Raw genomic sequence first — 16,421 nt, 5'->3', positions numbered from 1 at the left:
ACTTGACCCTGAATGGCCAAATTATGCAACCTATTCCATTTTCTGACTGACCTTACTGGCAGGACACACTTTGCTGTCCAGCAGCTCAGCTTAAAACATTATGTACATCTGAGACGACATTTATCTCAAGGAAACTTGCCAGGCATATTCACAGATATAAATCCTCTAACCTGCTACTTATTGTTTGAAGAATAGGAAGCTATTTTATTATCCAAATAGACAAACTGGAGGGAATTCAAAGCAGAGGAAGCTTTTTTTTAAATAAAGAATTTTTTTTCCAGAGATAGAAGGGGAAAGAGAAGCATGCGTAGTTTGCCTGAGTAAGGTTTGTCCTCTCATCCCTCCTCTTCACCATCTGTGCATCCGCAGACTGTGCACAGGCTGTGAGAATTCCAGAGGATGAGCAGAAAGTCATCCCATAGTGATCCTGCACTAGGCCACCACGAAGGATCTCCTGGCCTTGCCATAGTTGCTTTTAGGTCACTTTTACAGCCACTTGAAGCTTACTCTACCAAACTGAGGTAGTACCTTGAGAACTGGTGTAATGCAGAAACAACCTGTGGGCTGCCTACATAATGTGGGGGCTACTGCTGAGCTCTGTAACAGTCCAGCTTGACACAAAAGCAATGTAAAGCTCTTTATCTACAATCCACCCTCCCACCTGCACTGTGTTGGCACTACAAGAGGATGAAATAACAGTTTCCAAATTGTTGAAAGAGATAAAAACTCAAATCTGAAGAGAATTCTCTAAGAAGGCAACAAGTATTAGAAGTTGCAAAAGTAGTAGGAGAATATTTTAAAGAGGAATGATTAGGATAGGTAAAGCTTTCCAGAAGTGAGAAAAAAGGAAAATCTGTGGTGAAAGAACCTCAGCTTGTGAAATTTAAAGTCAAATCAGTGAAAGCCTTCAACAGAGCAGCTCCTTGAACAGCTGAGATACTTCCTGATGCTCCTAATAGAGGGAGATAAAACCTTTATTCTGTCTCATATTCTTTAATCTGGGAGTTGCTTCTTTCAGCAAACGAGTCCATTCCTCCCCTTCATTACTCCAGGTTCCAGAATTTCTTCAACAAAGGAATATCTGCCCAGAATATTGACCCTCTCCTGTTTCTTTGGGTCAGATACTGGGAAATACTGCTTTTCAGTGCCTTTCCTCATAAATATGGGCACTAGTTCTGAATTAGGTCTAAATCTGTTTTATTTTTCTAACACAGGTTGTTGGTGAGTCATATACTATTTTCCAGGTATAGCATATACTATTTGACAGGGAAAGGCATAGCTACTGGGAATGAACCTAAATTTGCTGCGTTGTCTGGCTCTCCATTAGAAAACTTTTAAGAGTGTCCATTCTGAAAAAAACTCTGAAAGCACCTAACCTACTTAGTAAATACACTCTGTTTAAGAACAGGATGGAAAAAGTAATAGTTGAATAGAAAAAAAACCCTGTGACCTAGAACCCAGCATGCCTCTGAAGAGAGAAAATAATATCTTAGATGACTCCATTCTCCATCAAAATGCTAGGGATTTTTGCCAGATCTGGGAACTAACACACCACAGGATATAAAGATTTAAGTGACCTGGTCTTTGGAGCAGAAGGGATGAAGGAGGTGAGAAAGCTTTAAACAAGATTCGAAGAATTCTCTACTTTAGTCACTAGGAGAGAAATATTTTGTGAGTTAGGGGCCAGGGTTAGCTGGTCAGACCCTAAATCAGGACTATTCAAGCAGTGGCTCCAGCACAGCTGCAAGGCAAACCAATTTTGATTAGGCTTTGTCAAAGAGCTGTGCAAGAATAAAGGGTAGCTAGCTGCAAAGAGCAACTGGGACTGACAACTACGAGCACTTTCTCCCCTTCATGTCCACATGCATACCCAAGGTGGGAGGCAATCTCATCAGAAATTGTGTAACTCTGCCTACAGACTTCAAGGCAGGGACTGCATGGGATCTGGTCCCAAGATGTCCTGTTCTACTTTATAGTGTTAAGATCCGTTCTGAGCCTTTAATAAAGTTGGCACTGCTGTTGCTCCAGCTGACACAGAGCTATGTTGTCAAGGCTGGCCTGCTGTGGTATTCACAGTCAGCAGGAGGGGAAACACCTTTTGGCCCTGCATGAGAGTAGAAGTGCATGATTCAGTACTGCTTTATGGGGGTGGTTAAAGGACTTGATAACAAGACTTGAAGGATGCTCAGTGAGGCCACATGAGGTCAAAAGTGTATGTAAATCAGGAATCATGACAACCTAGAAGCAAGAAAACAAGACCATGGGAACACAGCTTCTGTAGGAATATCTATCATTTAGACTCTCTTCTTAATTTGGCTTGCAGATAGATGAATGACAGTTGAAAATGAAGAGCTCTGCTGAGCTCTTCATGAGATTCTGCCTGCATTATGATGTTGGAGTTTGGCCTTATAGTGTAAAGCAGTTAGAATATATTTCTACTCCCATTCCTGCCAAATCTGGTTCTGCAGGCTGGTGCTGTTGGAACCGTGATACATTGTGCAAAAGAGTTAGCATATTGGGAACAAAAAGATTAACCTCTTCAAATTTCACAATGACTCTAAAAATGACCAGCCTCCCTTCTAACATTTGAGAACTAAAGATCCCAAGAGAAATGCAAACACTGTGGTGAGTAGCAAGCAGTTAAAGGTAAACACCAGGGTTTGTTTTGCATTAAGGCTAACTTTTTTGTAGTTTCTGTGACCACACTGAGGTCTCACGATGGCTGACTGGACTTACCTTTGTACATTGGATTTACTTCCTAACATTGCAAACTCCTGTTATGTACAATCTAGAACATAGAAATAATGGGCATCAGTAATGTTGGAATGTTACATACTACTAAGCTGGAAAATAAGAAAGGGAGAAACAGAAAGCCTTCCTTTGCTTGCATAGTCTGCTGCTGCTATTCCTTCTGTGTTGTATATGAACGCTGTTTCATTCCCAGGTGACATTCGTGGAAAGGTCATGCTGTCCTCAGCTTCACACCTGATTAAAACTCAGTTTCCTCCCCTGTATGTGATGTCAGAACTGATGCTTACTAAGGCAGTGCATTCATCAGTGAAAAGGGATCAAAATAAAGCAGTTTCAGTGCAAGTTGAACTTACAGTTTCAAGCAGGATAACATGGAGGCAGAAAGTTGAAAAGGTGAGCTCTGCCACGTCCTCTCTCACCTGAGAGGAGGGATGTCTGCTCTGGTTCAGGCATCCCACAGTGTAGCCATGTCAGCATATTCTTAGCACAAACACGGAGTCAAGTCCACTGGTATCAACAAGCCAGTGATTTTAGGCTTCTGCAGCCATGGGGAAATTTCTCTAGGTGGAGAGGGGTGAAAATGAGGGCAGAGTCAGGTCCAATACCTTTGCCCTGTCTGGAAGCAGAAACCAGGCCTTCATCATTTCGATTCAATCTAACTACATAGTAAAATCCTTCAGCGCAGCCTATTGCAAATGCATAACACACTGCAGAAATGAGACTGGGCATGCCTGCCAAGAGCCTTGAGGCAGATGCTCTCTCGCATTTACCACAGCACTGCATCATCTCCTGGGCTGAATCATGTCACTGCCAGTATATACAGATTCACTAAAATGCGTCAAAGCTCCCACAGCAGAGACACTGAAATGCATAACCTGATTTACTGTCTCTTCAGTGTATGGAGGGGAGGGAATAGGCAGTCTACACACACACATACTCAAACACACATGCGCTCGTGCGCATGCACAGCCGAAGGGAGGTAAGTCCAGCCCCCAGTAGCGGGACCATCCTTCTGCTGCTGGATTTTTCCAGCTGGAGCATCTTGCCGGCTCTGCTGTAATTTATGGAAATTGGTTTCTGACGTGGGGCTTTTTCTGTTACGACAGGGACCCACTGACTGGAAGAGGAAGAGCTGCAGTCAGGGCAGGAGACGAGAGGGAGAGAAAGAGGTGAGGGACAGAGGGACACCGAGGGAGTGGAGAGGACAGAAGGTTAAAAAGGTACAGAGACGCTTCAGAGATGGGTGAGTTATAATTAAGAGAGCCAGAAGAAAGGCAGGGAAAGGGAGAGAAGGAGAGCTATAGGGAAGGGAAAGGAGCTCAGAGACTGAGTCAGCCTTAGGAAGGCAAACACCAGAAGACAACTTCAGGGAACACCCCAGTATACAAAGAAGGACCTGTTTTGTCTGGATCTTCACCATGAGCACAAGAAAGGGCTGCCCTCTGCCACTGGGACAAGGAGACCGGGAGGAAAAGCAGAGTGAGGGTACTTCTGACCTGGAGCGACAGGAGTGTGAGGTGGAGCTGAGGAACAAAGCTATTCTGCAGCAGAAGAGGCGCCTTAAACAGGCCACCCAGTTCGTGCACAAGGACTCTGCTGACCTGCTGCCCCTGGATGGCTTGACAAGGCTTGGCACCTCCAAGGATCTGGTGAGTCCACTGGGGCTCCATCTGGGAGGGGGTCATCCTAATAGCCTTCATCCCAGTTGGGAAATGCTGTGGGGAGGAATCGCGGGAGTGAGGCCTGTGGGCATCGCCTTGTGGAGATGTGGAGCAGGCAGCACCAGGGAGGGGGGTCTGCTCCGGGAGCTGGGGCACTCCATGGTCCGGTGGGACTTCCCCAAGGGCTGGGAGCAGTTTCCCACAGTATTTTCTGCCAGCTTAACTGCACTTTTGCTGGCTTTAACTGCACACATCTCCCCCTTGCTGTGGCAGTTTTGCTGTCTAACTTCTATCCACTGTGGAGTTTAACTGCTCAAGGATATGGAGGTCTAAACCATTTTCCCAAAAGAGGGCCTAGGTCTGGCCAGTGATGGGGGCATATGCCCAGCTGTGCCAGTGTGTATCATAAAAGATCTTGTCCCTCTCTGCAGCCGATGCTTCCCTCTGTATCCTCAGACCATTGCAGCAACAGCCATGGTTGCTCATCTGTGTGTATCTATCCCCACTGGTCGTTTCCAGACCCTGTGGCAGGCCCCATGGCTGCCGGCAGTGAGGTGCTGCTGTGCATGGGAGCACACGTGTGTGGGACAGGCAGGGTCTGGATGGAAGCTATCCTCCGTGCTGAAACCTCTGGGTGCAGCAGCTCTGCTGTGCACAGACAAGGGGTCAGTGCCACTTTCCCGTGCTGGCACACCTTCCTGCTCCCACCACCCTCCCTCCCTTGCCACCTGCAAGCCCAGAGTTGGCAGGGGCAAGTGCGGCTCCTCTAAGTCACCCTGAACTGTTGCCTCATGCTCTGCCAGCCCTCAGCAGCCGCACACATGGTGGTCAGCAGGGAGTAGTCTCGAGCCCCAGACACAGCTAAGTCTGTGTCTTGTACTGTCTGAAGTACGAGAGGGGAGTCATGTAAGTGCCACATTAGTGAGGAACAGCACCTTCCATGGGGAAGGTGGTCCGGCCACACCAGAGCCTGAGGGCCTCGGCCAGGCTGGCAGCATGGGCAGGCTAGCACTGGCCCTACATGCCCTACTGCATTGCAGCTGAAACATCTCCTCAGGGGGGATACCCAGGCATACCCCTGGGTCTTCCTTGGACAGCCTTTGTCAGGGGATGGGGAGGAGCCACTTCTGAGTCTTTTGGTGTTTGCTGAGCCCACCCACAAAGGCAGAAAAACATGTCTACCTGCTTTGCTTTGGAATTGACTCACACCATGCCCCAAAATGACAGCTGTGGTGCCAGCCAAAGACTGTGAGAGTCCTGCACAGTATGGGTGGCAGTCTTGGCCTCCAGAAGCTGGCACTCTGAAGTCCCAAATGCTTGCTCTAGCAAGACAGGCCTTGTCCAAATCACTTGCCATGAGCAGCAATTGCCTTTTGACCTCCTGGTCAAATTAACCATTCTAGCCAGGAGGCTTCCTTGCATGCACAGACAGCATTCTCTCACTGAAAAACTCTGCATAGTTCATATTTGGTCCATAACAGAATGGCTGAAACATTTTTAATATGGAACTAAGGAGCAGTGAGTAAAGCATAACGTCCTTTCTGCCATGGAACTTTTGTGCTGGTGTTAGAAGGCAGCAAATAAAGTGCAGTACCCATGCAAAGTTCACACACACCATGCAATGCCTGGGGTCAACGAGGTAACTGCGGTACCTCTGTTTCTGGTTTACCTTGGAGCAAGAGAAGAACCAGGCCTTAGATTCCAAGACCAATCAGCAGTCCCTGCAACTTGATGGTCACTGTGATACCGCTGTGATGTTTTGGGGGCTACAAATTAGAGTCCCAGATATGCTTTCGGGCACTCCTCCAGCCCCATGCAAAACTCCATCTATGTTTCCTAAGTTGATCTGACTCCCTCCTGGAGGACAGAAATGCAGGGCTTAAAACAAAGCAGCTGGAGAGGTTGATCTTGGAGAAAGTGCAAAACATAAAACATCCCAGAGTCCTGTGGCACTTATACTGGGAGGAGAGTTTAATTAATTCACCAGAACAGGTCTCCATTGACAACTCAGAGACTCTGGCTGTGGCAGGCCCACGTCCTAATATTAGAGCAAGGTCCCATGTCATTTAAAAACTACATGTTTTCTTACACAGCCAAAGTCAGGCTGTTACTTTTTGCCATTCTTTTCTGTCCTGTGTGTTCTCGGTGTTCATTTAGCTTAAGCAATGCACCCAGCTGTGTCTGGGATTTGATGAGCCCACCTCATCTCCAGTAATGAGTAATTACACATTTCAGTGGAAATGTCACATTTCCAGTTTTATAACAACTACATGCATAACATTTTTTTTTTTTAACATAAAAAAACAAGTAGCTGCATGAGATAAAGTATTCTGAAAGTCTGAAGATCTGACTTCTCCCTTTCCCAAAGTTAAGATCCCCAGCTCGTACCACTTCACTAGTCATAACAAAGCCTTGAGAATTCACATTGGAGAGCCTGATTGTGATGAGTTGCACTTGAGAACCTGCTCTGACCCTTCTAAGGGTCCTGAGAGGGCCTGCCTTCCAGATGCTGGCCACAATCCCCTTCAGGCCCTCACCTTCCTCTTCATCTCACTGTTTCTTACCAGCCAAGAGAGACAATGGTCTCCACTTCTCTGTCCCACCAGTGAGACAGAACACAGGAGGGCCCAGGAGTCTTGTTCTTGAATCAGATGCCTCCATAGTCCCAAATCAGCTGCTCCCATCAGTGCTTGCCTCTTCCCAGCCTGAGTGACAAGAAGGGGATAGAGGTGGCAGCTACAAAGGGCCTGCTTTTTCTGTGGGAAAGGTTTGCAGGGAGATGGGAAAGGTCCTTTTGCATGCTGTAATAGTTGAGAGGAGACAGAAGGAGGAGGGCAGTTGGAGGACCTGCTTGTCAGTTTCCTGCCCTTTCCCATGGCCCAGATGTTAGCTAGGCAGCCAAACTGGTTACTGTGCTCAAAGTATTTAGGGAGTGAGTACAACAGCCAACTACGGCTGTGGGATTGCAACAGTTGGCTAGGAAAAGAACCAGGAACAGAGAGATATTTTACTCATTTTTTCAACTACGCAGTGTTTTTCGTGCAGTGTGTCACTTGTCCCTCGAGTGGCAGGCATACAAGAGGCATGAGGGACTTGGCACCCTGCAAAGAGCAATGCTGAGTGCAACCAAAGAGCCAGTAACAGCTGTCCTGCTCCAACCATTGAGCAAAACTGACAAGTCAGTGTGTTTTGAGTTGCAATTTACACAATTCCCCGGCCTCAGCTCTCTGACCTAGCATAAAGCTACACTGAAGCACATACACCCTGTAGGGTTAATACAGCCCAGTTTATTGGCAGGTCTGCTCTAATTCAGATATTTGGCCTGCACATTGCTAAGGTCGTACATCAAACTGATGCACCATCTGGAAGCTGATTTTTATAAAGCTGCCTCCAGTAGGACTACTTCATTGATGCCTGGCATTGTTGGCTGTGCAGGACAGGCTCTGCAATGTCAATATTGGGGCAAAAAATAGAACATCGAGCTGATAACAAAGGAGCTTTCTTCAAAGCAACACTTTCCTCTGTGTGTATGGAATACTGGGACATGATTTTTCACGATTTTTCTTCTCTTTTGGTGCACCTCCCTTATTCTGCCCAGAAAAAGGAGACAGGAATGAGAATACAAGATAGATGAGATTATGATTGAGATAGATACATGAGATGTAATGAAGTGTCCTTCAAACATTGATCTGGCTGTGAACAACATAGGCTTCATAGATGCTCCCCAACTAGGGAGCCAAAAATAGTATCACTTCTGATGGAGGAGAGCAAAGACAGATGCCAAGGAACGCTAGAAGCTAGTTTTAAGTTCCTATGCAGTGGAAGCTTCCTGCTTTTCCACCAGTAATTGCTTGTGCACCTAAAATTTCTGGAGTCCTGCCTTCTTACCCACAGGTACATCATACACATGCCGTGTCCCCCATCCTCTCCCATATTAGAAGGTGTGAGTGTGCCTGGTTGGATGTCAGCACACACACATCAGCTACTGTATTGCAGTACCTGAACATGTATAAGACTGCTGAGTGCATGTTTAGCTGAAGGAACAGATGTGTGTGGGGAGAGCGTGCATCAGGCTCATGTTCTTCTCCTCCAATAATTGCAACCCAGAGATCCGCCTGTCACAGGCATCCCAACACTTTAACATCACCTTAGTGGCTACAGAAACAATCTTGGGATTTAAAGACAGCTTTTTTGGGATAAGCCTGTCTTTCATTAAAAAAGGTCAAACATTTGCAATCTGCTTCCCTGGCCTAGCAAATGTCCTTGTTCTTAGAGCAATACTTAGCTGGAATTTCTCTTTCTTTGTGATGGAGACAGCAGCCACATAGTGTGGTCCAGCGGCGGCTCCTGGAAGGCAATCTGAACAAGCTGCTGGGTGAGACCAGGGTTCAGTCTGCATGGGTTCCATCTCCACTGGCAAAAGACCAGGAGGAAAAGATGGAAAAGAGAGAGGACAAGAGAAAAGAGACTTCGTCCCTGCTAATACAGTGCCAGGTAAGGCAATAACTTGGTGCTGCTGATTTCACAGTTACGGCAAATGCTCTATGAATTCCAGCTGCCCCACTCCCAGGGGCCATGCTAAGTTATTAATTGCAAGCCAGCTGCAGCCAGAGAGATAATATTTCTGCAGAGCCTTTCCTAGAGCCTGGATTCAGTTCTTTCAAGCAGAGGAAGCCTTTCTGCCACATGCTTCTAGTTGTCCATATTTGAAGATAAATTACCTTAATCACAACCTCCTTCCTTTGGAGACAGCTTTCCCATAATTGAGATATTTCGTAACTGCATACAGAAGCAACAAATGTCTCCTTATCACTTTAAGACAGATGCCCCTAGTTGATTATGTATACTGGATCCAGTCTGTCTGACTCTCTTAGGTGTCAAAGTATCTCCTAAGGAAGTAGCTAAATGTGCTCTGAATTAGCACTATGGCTTTTCTTTATGGAAGCAGTATTTTTAGCTCCCTTCTCTTCTTATATCCTCCTATACAGCAGAACACACTACTCCCTGGCCCCTGTAGTTAAGAAGGCACATCCAAAAGCTGTGCCCTATGAAAGAGGGCTCCATGGTTAGAGTTGTTCAGCAACATGCAGATATGAGACTCATCGAGATATAGACCTGGTATGCAAAATCCATTTTAAAGCTGTGTTTATTTCAGCTACCTGTCCTAAAGTACATCTCAGGTGTTAGAGTGGAACGTTCACACTTCCAGGAAAACCACATATACCTTTGAAAATTCAGTTGCCACTACTAACTATCATATGAACACAGCCTGGTAGCAAGTTTCCGAAACGTTCAAGTGTCTCAGTACCATGCAAAGCCATTGTCTGCTTTATTTTCCAGCTTTTACCGTTGCAGTTAGGCATTGCTTACTCTGGGTTTTAGACTGTTACGTAGCTAGGTTAACATAACCATTCTTGGGAATACAGACTAGTAGGATAAATGGCTCTCAGTGTAATTCCTTCAAATACCTCGAGTATTTTTTTTTTTTTTTTAGCAAATGAAGGTGTTTCTTTTTCTTTAATCACCACTCTGTATTGTTCTGCAAGAGGAAACTCAATGATAAAGGATGCGTTTTTGCCAAGCATGTACATTGAACAAGGACAGGCATGCATAAGTATCATATCCCAGGGGCAGTAGCTAAGTCAGTGTCAAGAGTCCACTACTCATTCCCCTTTTGTGTTTCTAATGGACTATATCCCCGCTGACATATACATTAACCTTCCTTCGTGGAGGAAGGTTAATGAACATCACAGTCAAGGAAATAGGTCTAACACTGCACTTAACTCTCCCTGATCTTAGTATCTTCTGCACAGGCATTTCTCTCTTTTTCTGTCCTTCTTAAGAGCCAGTCACTGTTTGCCCCACTTAATCTTATTACACTGAAGGAAGAGAAGCTCTCTTCCCCTTCTTTTTAGTCTTGCTGCTTTTCATGTTCACATTTGTGAACCCCCAAAAGCAAGCAACAGATCTATGGCAGGAAATAGGACTCAGGCTGCCGGTTCATTTTAACTAGAGAGGTGAGCTGGCACCTGTTGGAGAACTGCTTGACTATGGTGTAGTTTTTATTAGAAATGGAACACAATCCCAGTGAAGTCTCTTCTCTCTGACAGCATACCCTGAGAAAAGAACATCTACCAGCATAAAGCTTCCACTTACACTCAGGCAAGTATGCTGAAAATTCCAAAGTGGTAACAAATGCATCACCTGACTACTAACTGAACTTGCCTGGTAATAAAGCTGAAGATATGTAGACTTCAGTGATTCATGGAAATTCAGGCAATAAGTGTTTTCACCCTAACAGGCTACAGTTGCCCTGTGCCTAAGGCCTTTTTAAGTTTCAGAGATCACAGACAGACCCAGTCTATAAGTGTTGTCATACAGTCAGTCACCCTCCTATTTAATTAGCAGATTAATTAGCAAATCTGACTTCAGCAGATTGGCCCCTTTTTGTTGCAGTTTTTGCAAAGCACTTTGGAAAGCTTGTCATGAATGGCATCTGCATCATAAAATCAAGCTGTTATTTTTTTGCGGTGTCTCTCGTTGACTTGGAAATAGATGCTGAAAGATTTCACTGCTGTCCAAGGCTGCTTTTCCTCTGTGCCAAAGCAATCTGTGAACAATCTTGGTTGGTTAAAGCAGCTTCTTGACTTTGGAACTGACATTATTTCAGAAAACAAAGCTCTTTATAAATCAGTAAGGTGACCCTTACTGATCCCTCTCAGCTCTTTCTCTTGTTCTGTAAATCACTATAATTGACGTTCAGATAAAGATTATTGGTGACTGATAGTAATAGACTGAAAATCTTGGGGCAGAGATGGAAGTGTGTAATGTGATGAAAAGTCCCCTTAGTCCACTAAGGCTTGCAGTGCTCATCAGCTGCCTGTGTACTCCTTACCTAATCTGCATTGTATTTGTGTATTTACACTGGACTCTTCTAAGGCTCCTGGTGGGTTGCCTGGACAAATGGTTAGTGGTATAATTGAAAGGTAGATAGCTTTTGTGGGGCTGCTGGTAACTGTGCAGGGCTGTTTACCACTGAATGAGGTTCTGTTTTCTCCAGAATAATCACTGTCCTGTTATATCCTGGCAAATTTCTAACTTGCAATTTTCCCAGGCTGCTCCCTGCTCTGAAGCAAACCTCAAGTATCTGCCTAGTGATGGTTTCAGTTTATTATCGCAACAATGCATCTCAGGTCTGCCAGCTCCCAAAGTGATTCTTCAGCAATTGCTACCCATGCTCCAGGTCTTCTGTTTCTGAAGAGCTGATATAATGCCTTTCCTGTAGCTGAGCAATGAACAGCTGGCTGCTGTGAGTCACAGGAATGTTAACTCTTTCCTAGTAGAATCCATGTCTGTTAATGAGGAAGAGCTGATTCACCTGGACAATGTTGGCAGGTTGCAGTCTGGGCAGATGTGGTAGCATACCTGATCTGACACTCATGGCTAGTATACCCGCTTAGATAGTGAGGAGGCACAGGGAAGCACAGTACAGAGGATGAGAAAACAGATGCTTAGCATGTATCTGCACTTTGTGCTTTATCTTGCCTCTCTGCTTAGTCTTGCCATAATCCTTCCAGGCAGGGCTGATATGGCAGTGAGAACCAGACAGCACAAGACATAGAATCATAGAATCATAGAATGGTTAGGGTTGGACAGGACCTTAAAATCATCTAGTTCCAACTCACTTGACTGAAAGACTGCTAAGTTAAAGTTTCTAATAACAGGTGTGTGTCAGAGCAATCAAATAGAATTAAAAAAAACAAATTCAAAAAGAACCCTTTGGCAGAGGCTTGCAGAGCACTGGGGAGACCACCATTGCCTTGGATGAGTCTCCTGACTACTGCCTAAAACAGTACATATTTGGCTATGTTGCTAAGGAAGGTCTAAGAGATCGTCATACTGTTGGAGGAATGGGTATGACAATTTTGAGCGCACAGTAATTATCTGTTATTGTTTTTTCTAGTGCCAAGGTCAGGTATTGAAAGCGACTGTTAACACTGGGTGTCTACCAAATTTCATCTCCAAGAGCTGTTTAAACCAGCTGGGGTAAGTCTTTGTGCAGTAGAAAAGGAGGGGTAGTTAAAGAAAATCTATGGCAAGAACCTAGGCACTCTTGATTCCCAGCCCCAGTGATAATTACTAGCAGCTTTGCATGTGCACATGGCTGTTTTAGGAGAAGATGCAGAGGGTGGGCTACAGAGCAAGGCACCAGGAGCACTGGCAAAGTTGTGTGCAGACCTCAGAGCTGTGTCATTCTGTGTGTGTGTACTGCAGGGCAAAGCTGCCCAACTAATGGTTAGCCTCAGTGATGAGGAACCCAAATGGACAGCGCCTTATGGTTTTACTTGTGGAATCTGCCTCCAGACACACTGTATGAAAGAGATTCCTCCTCTTGTGGGCCTGTTCCCAATAAGACCATCAGTGAGAAGCCCTGTTTTTCCTCCTTTTCCTCCACTTGAGGAAATAACACCTCTTGTGTCCCACAGGCTGGAAGAAGTGTCTGCCATGGACTGTGGAGACCTCTCTCTGCCCATCCCCAGCGTTGTTGGCCGAGTAGAACATATGGAGTTGCAATTTGGCCAGGAGACAGTGCTGTGTTCAGCACTGGTTGTAGGTGAGAGTGTCAGCCCCTCCTCTTCCCCAGTTTTCCTGTGTCCCTCTTGCCCTGCCAAGGGCATTTAGAAGGATCTCTGGGAAAAACATAATGCGGTGGGAGGCTGGTGATGTGGTCACCTCCACTGCTGGCCAAGATCATTGTGCACTGTGAATACCCTCAAAGTAACAAAAAGCAAAGGCATAGGAAGAGTACAGAGAAGACAGAAGATGTTGAATGTGGAGAGAAATGAGGTGGTTTTTGGTCTTAACACGTGTGTAACGTGGAAAATTCTCATTTCCTTCTGAAACTGACCTTTCTTAAAATTATCCAGACGGCTTGATTAGTCCTCTGGTGCCCTATGTTCTCCTGCTGAATAGACACTTGCGTCTTTGGCTGGATGGAAGTCATCACAGAAACTGCCGGAGGGTACAGCTAATTCCCCAGGGTGTTTGTCTGTGTACTCATCTGCCTCTGCTGCAGGGAGCACGCTGGAAGAATCTGGTAGCCCCACAGTGCTGAGTCTCCCTTGGTGTCCTGAGGCAGGACCCTTTGAAGGAAGGAACCATAGGAGACAAGATCAAGTCACAGGCACTGGAGCACGCCCAGAAAACAGCAAAATTGCTGCATGTTCCGCATTTACATCATGCTATGCATATGCTGAAAACAACTTAGTCATCTTTTTTCCCCTGTTCTTTCTCCCTATTAGTCTTCCAGCTTTACCCTCTTGCCTTTACCTGTCTCCTCATCTTTGATGAGTACTATTCATCTCCCAAGGCCTCCCTTGCTCCCTCTTTTCATGTCCATTCTTCCCACTTTCTTCATCATCTAGAAAGAGCTTCCTCCTCTTCCACACTCCAGCTCACTCTTCTTCCCTGGTTTCCTCTCTACTTGTTCTTGTATTAGTACCAGCACAGGTGAATTTAGCCTAATAGCACCTATTCATTTTTCTGGGATGTGGAAATGGCTGCCTGGAAGGAACAGAATTGCTACATCTGTGCCTTACATCTCCCTGTGCACACTGTGCTCTTGCATATGTGGTTATAAATAAATTAGAAAATACAGCCACTGGTTACAGGGCAAGCAGGCATCCAGCAGACAAGGGAAGTGTTAATGATGTTACTGGTGGCTGCTGAATACCGCAGACTCCAGGACCTGGGGACTCCTCCTTCCCTGCCGTTGAAGTCCAGATGGATGACTAAGACCTAGGAGGCCACTCTCACCAATCCACAGTCCAATACATATTCTTAGTGCTAGGTTCGGACAATAGGAAGGCTGAACGTATATGCCACAGAGGCACATACTGAGAGGACACAGACAAGGCCAGCCACAGAGATTACCACACACAGAGCAGTGCCTTTATCAGCACTCACATAAACACCAGCACTGATAGCCCAGTCCTGGTGCTCCTCTCTGGCTGACCAGGATTGAAGTTCACTGGCAGAAGTTCATACATCCTTAGTCTCTAGATTCATAAGCACACTCACATTCACAGAGTCTGCAAATAACAGTACAGCTTCTACATCTGTCTTATACCCATGTCAGGACCCTAGCCCCTTAGCTAGCCACTGACCCAGACCGTAAGTCTTTCCAGATGCAGTTTTCCTCCTACTCACTGGCTAGACCAGATTGAAGATTGCTAGCTAATTATGTATACAAAACCACAAGCATATTGGATTAAATTCATTTGGGAACTACAAACACACCCAAGTCTTTCTAGTTTGTGGCATTTAGACCTCTTGCACATACATCTTGTTCTCTTCAGGTCCTGGCTTATAAACCTAAGGCCACTGTGACCCTGGTCAGAGCCGGTACCCCAATCTCTCTTGCATGCTTGATCTCTCCAGTTGCTGGCACCTAGACCTAAAGCTCTGTGACCTGTAGTCTTTCTCCAGTTTCTGGAACTTAAACTTTGCAACACACAAGTGCAGACTCTTCAGTTGCTGGCATGCAGGTGTATAAGCCCTATGGCCTGTGCTTCGTTCCCCAGTTACTGGCACCCAGACTTCTCTCACACACTGGTCTCTCTAATTGCTGGCATGCGTGAACTACATCCTCTTCTCCAGTTCCTGACATAGCCCTATGAGCCCTATGGCCTGTGGTCCCTCCAGTTACTGACACCTCTCTTGCACACCAGCCCCTCTGGTTGCTGACATCTAGAGCTATTTGCCCTTTAACCTGTGGCATCTTCTACACTTACTGACACTTAAGACTTGCAACAGTCACATATAGGATAGAGAGGTTATACAGAAAAACTTACTTAATAAAATTAGTTAATAAGAAGATCAGACAGATTGCGGTCATTAGGTGCAGGGTTCGGTCAGACAAGTGAACTGACCAACAGCCTGCTTGCATGCAACTGGCCTTGTTATTCCTTCTCCTCTCCATTTTTCCATGCTTGTTCTTTCCCTGATCCATCCTGCTGCTTGCCTTCTCCTGCCTTTGGCCCTTCTCCTATAAAGCTCATAGTAAGTTTTACATGATCCCACAAGCCCCCTCAAATATCTCATAGTACTCATGATAATCATGGTTCCCTCCTTGTATCAGCTACAGAGTTCATTTTCACCCTTTTCAGGGCTGTGCCTAAGTAGCTCCTTTAGCGGCTCATCAGTCAGTGACAGAAGAGTGCTGGTCTTTGTCACTGTTACCACCTGCTTGTTAATGTCTGTATGTTTAATTCACCAGTTTCCTTGTTATTTATTTACTTTATACTGAATAGACCATAACAATATAACTTTATGACCCAGGTGCTCTCATATTCCACACCCTCTTACAGGAGACACACTTCATTTAGAGGGGCAGCATATATAGTCTTAAGCCTGATCAGTCTCTTCTCTCTTCTCAGATGATGAAATGCTGGAGTTTTGCATTGGGCTCCAGACTCTGTTGTCTCTCAAGGTAAGGAATATTTTCTTATTATAGGGCTCCTCTCAAGAAGTCCTCCAATATTTTGTTACTGTAAGCATCAGAAATACTTATGACCAGGTCTTCCAGGTTGCCACTTGCAATGCTTGTTGCACAGCTGCCTGGTTGCAGGATGCTCTGAGCCACTGATTCCTTTCCAGTCCTTCTTAAAGGTTTTAAGAAAGGAATCGTCCAATAGGGTACTATCACATCTCCCCTTCTTTGTATTCCTGACCATACAAGTTGCAAACAGGAAGAGGAAACTGAACAGGAGACAAGAAAAGGCAAGGCATAATTATAGCTTTATTGCCTTTTGAAGGTAGATCTGAACAAACTCTGTCCTTGCTTTGAGCCAAATAAAACTATATGATCACATTCAGAGTCCAACACTAGATGGACATGAGTAGAAAGAGTCTTCTCCTTTTGTCAGCTCAGTTCAGGGTTAGTGCTCTGCTCAGCCTCGCTCCTGAGGGGCTCAGAATATGGCTGCTGCAAGATTGCTCTTGCCTATC

At 45.5% G+C, this 16,421-nt stretch overlaps 1 protein-coding gene across 2 annotated transcripts in view; it reads left to right on the top strand.

The window, feature by feature from the left end:
- The first annotated feature begins 3,847 nt into the window (after positions 1 to 3,847).
- NRIP2 (nuclear receptor interacting protein 2) overlaps positions 3,848 to 16,421 on the top strand; it is an 18,936-nt gene continuing 6,362 nt past the window's right edge. The window contains exons 1-5 of one of the 2 annotated variants that reach the window (XM_030478078.1): positions 3,848 to 4,400; positions 8,730 to 8,906; positions 12,376 to 12,458; positions 12,899 to 13,026; positions 15,851 to 15,903. In XM_030478078.1, coding sequence (XP_030333938.1) covers positions 4,170 to 4,400; positions 8,730 to 8,906; positions 12,376 to 12,458; positions 12,899 to 13,026; positions 15,851 to 15,903 — 672 coding nt within the window. In that variant the 5' untranslated portion in view covers positions 3,848 to 4,169. The remainder of the gene's footprint in view (positions 4,401 to 8,729; positions 8,907 to 12,375; positions 12,459 to 12,898; positions 13,027 to 15,850; positions 15,904 to 16,421) is intronic. The other variant, XR_003990393.1, reaches the window with a different exon arrangement.

This window comes from Strigops habroptila, chromosome 3, assembly GCF_004027225.2.
Source record: "Strigops habroptila isolate Jane chromosome 3, bStrHab1.2.pri, whole genome shotgun sequence".
Classification (NCBI taxonomy): domain Eukaryota; kingdom Metazoa; phylum Chordata; class Aves; order Psittaciformes; family Psittacidae; genus Strigops; species Strigops habroptila.
This window is presented reverse-complemented; position numbering and strand designations above follow the sequence as displayed.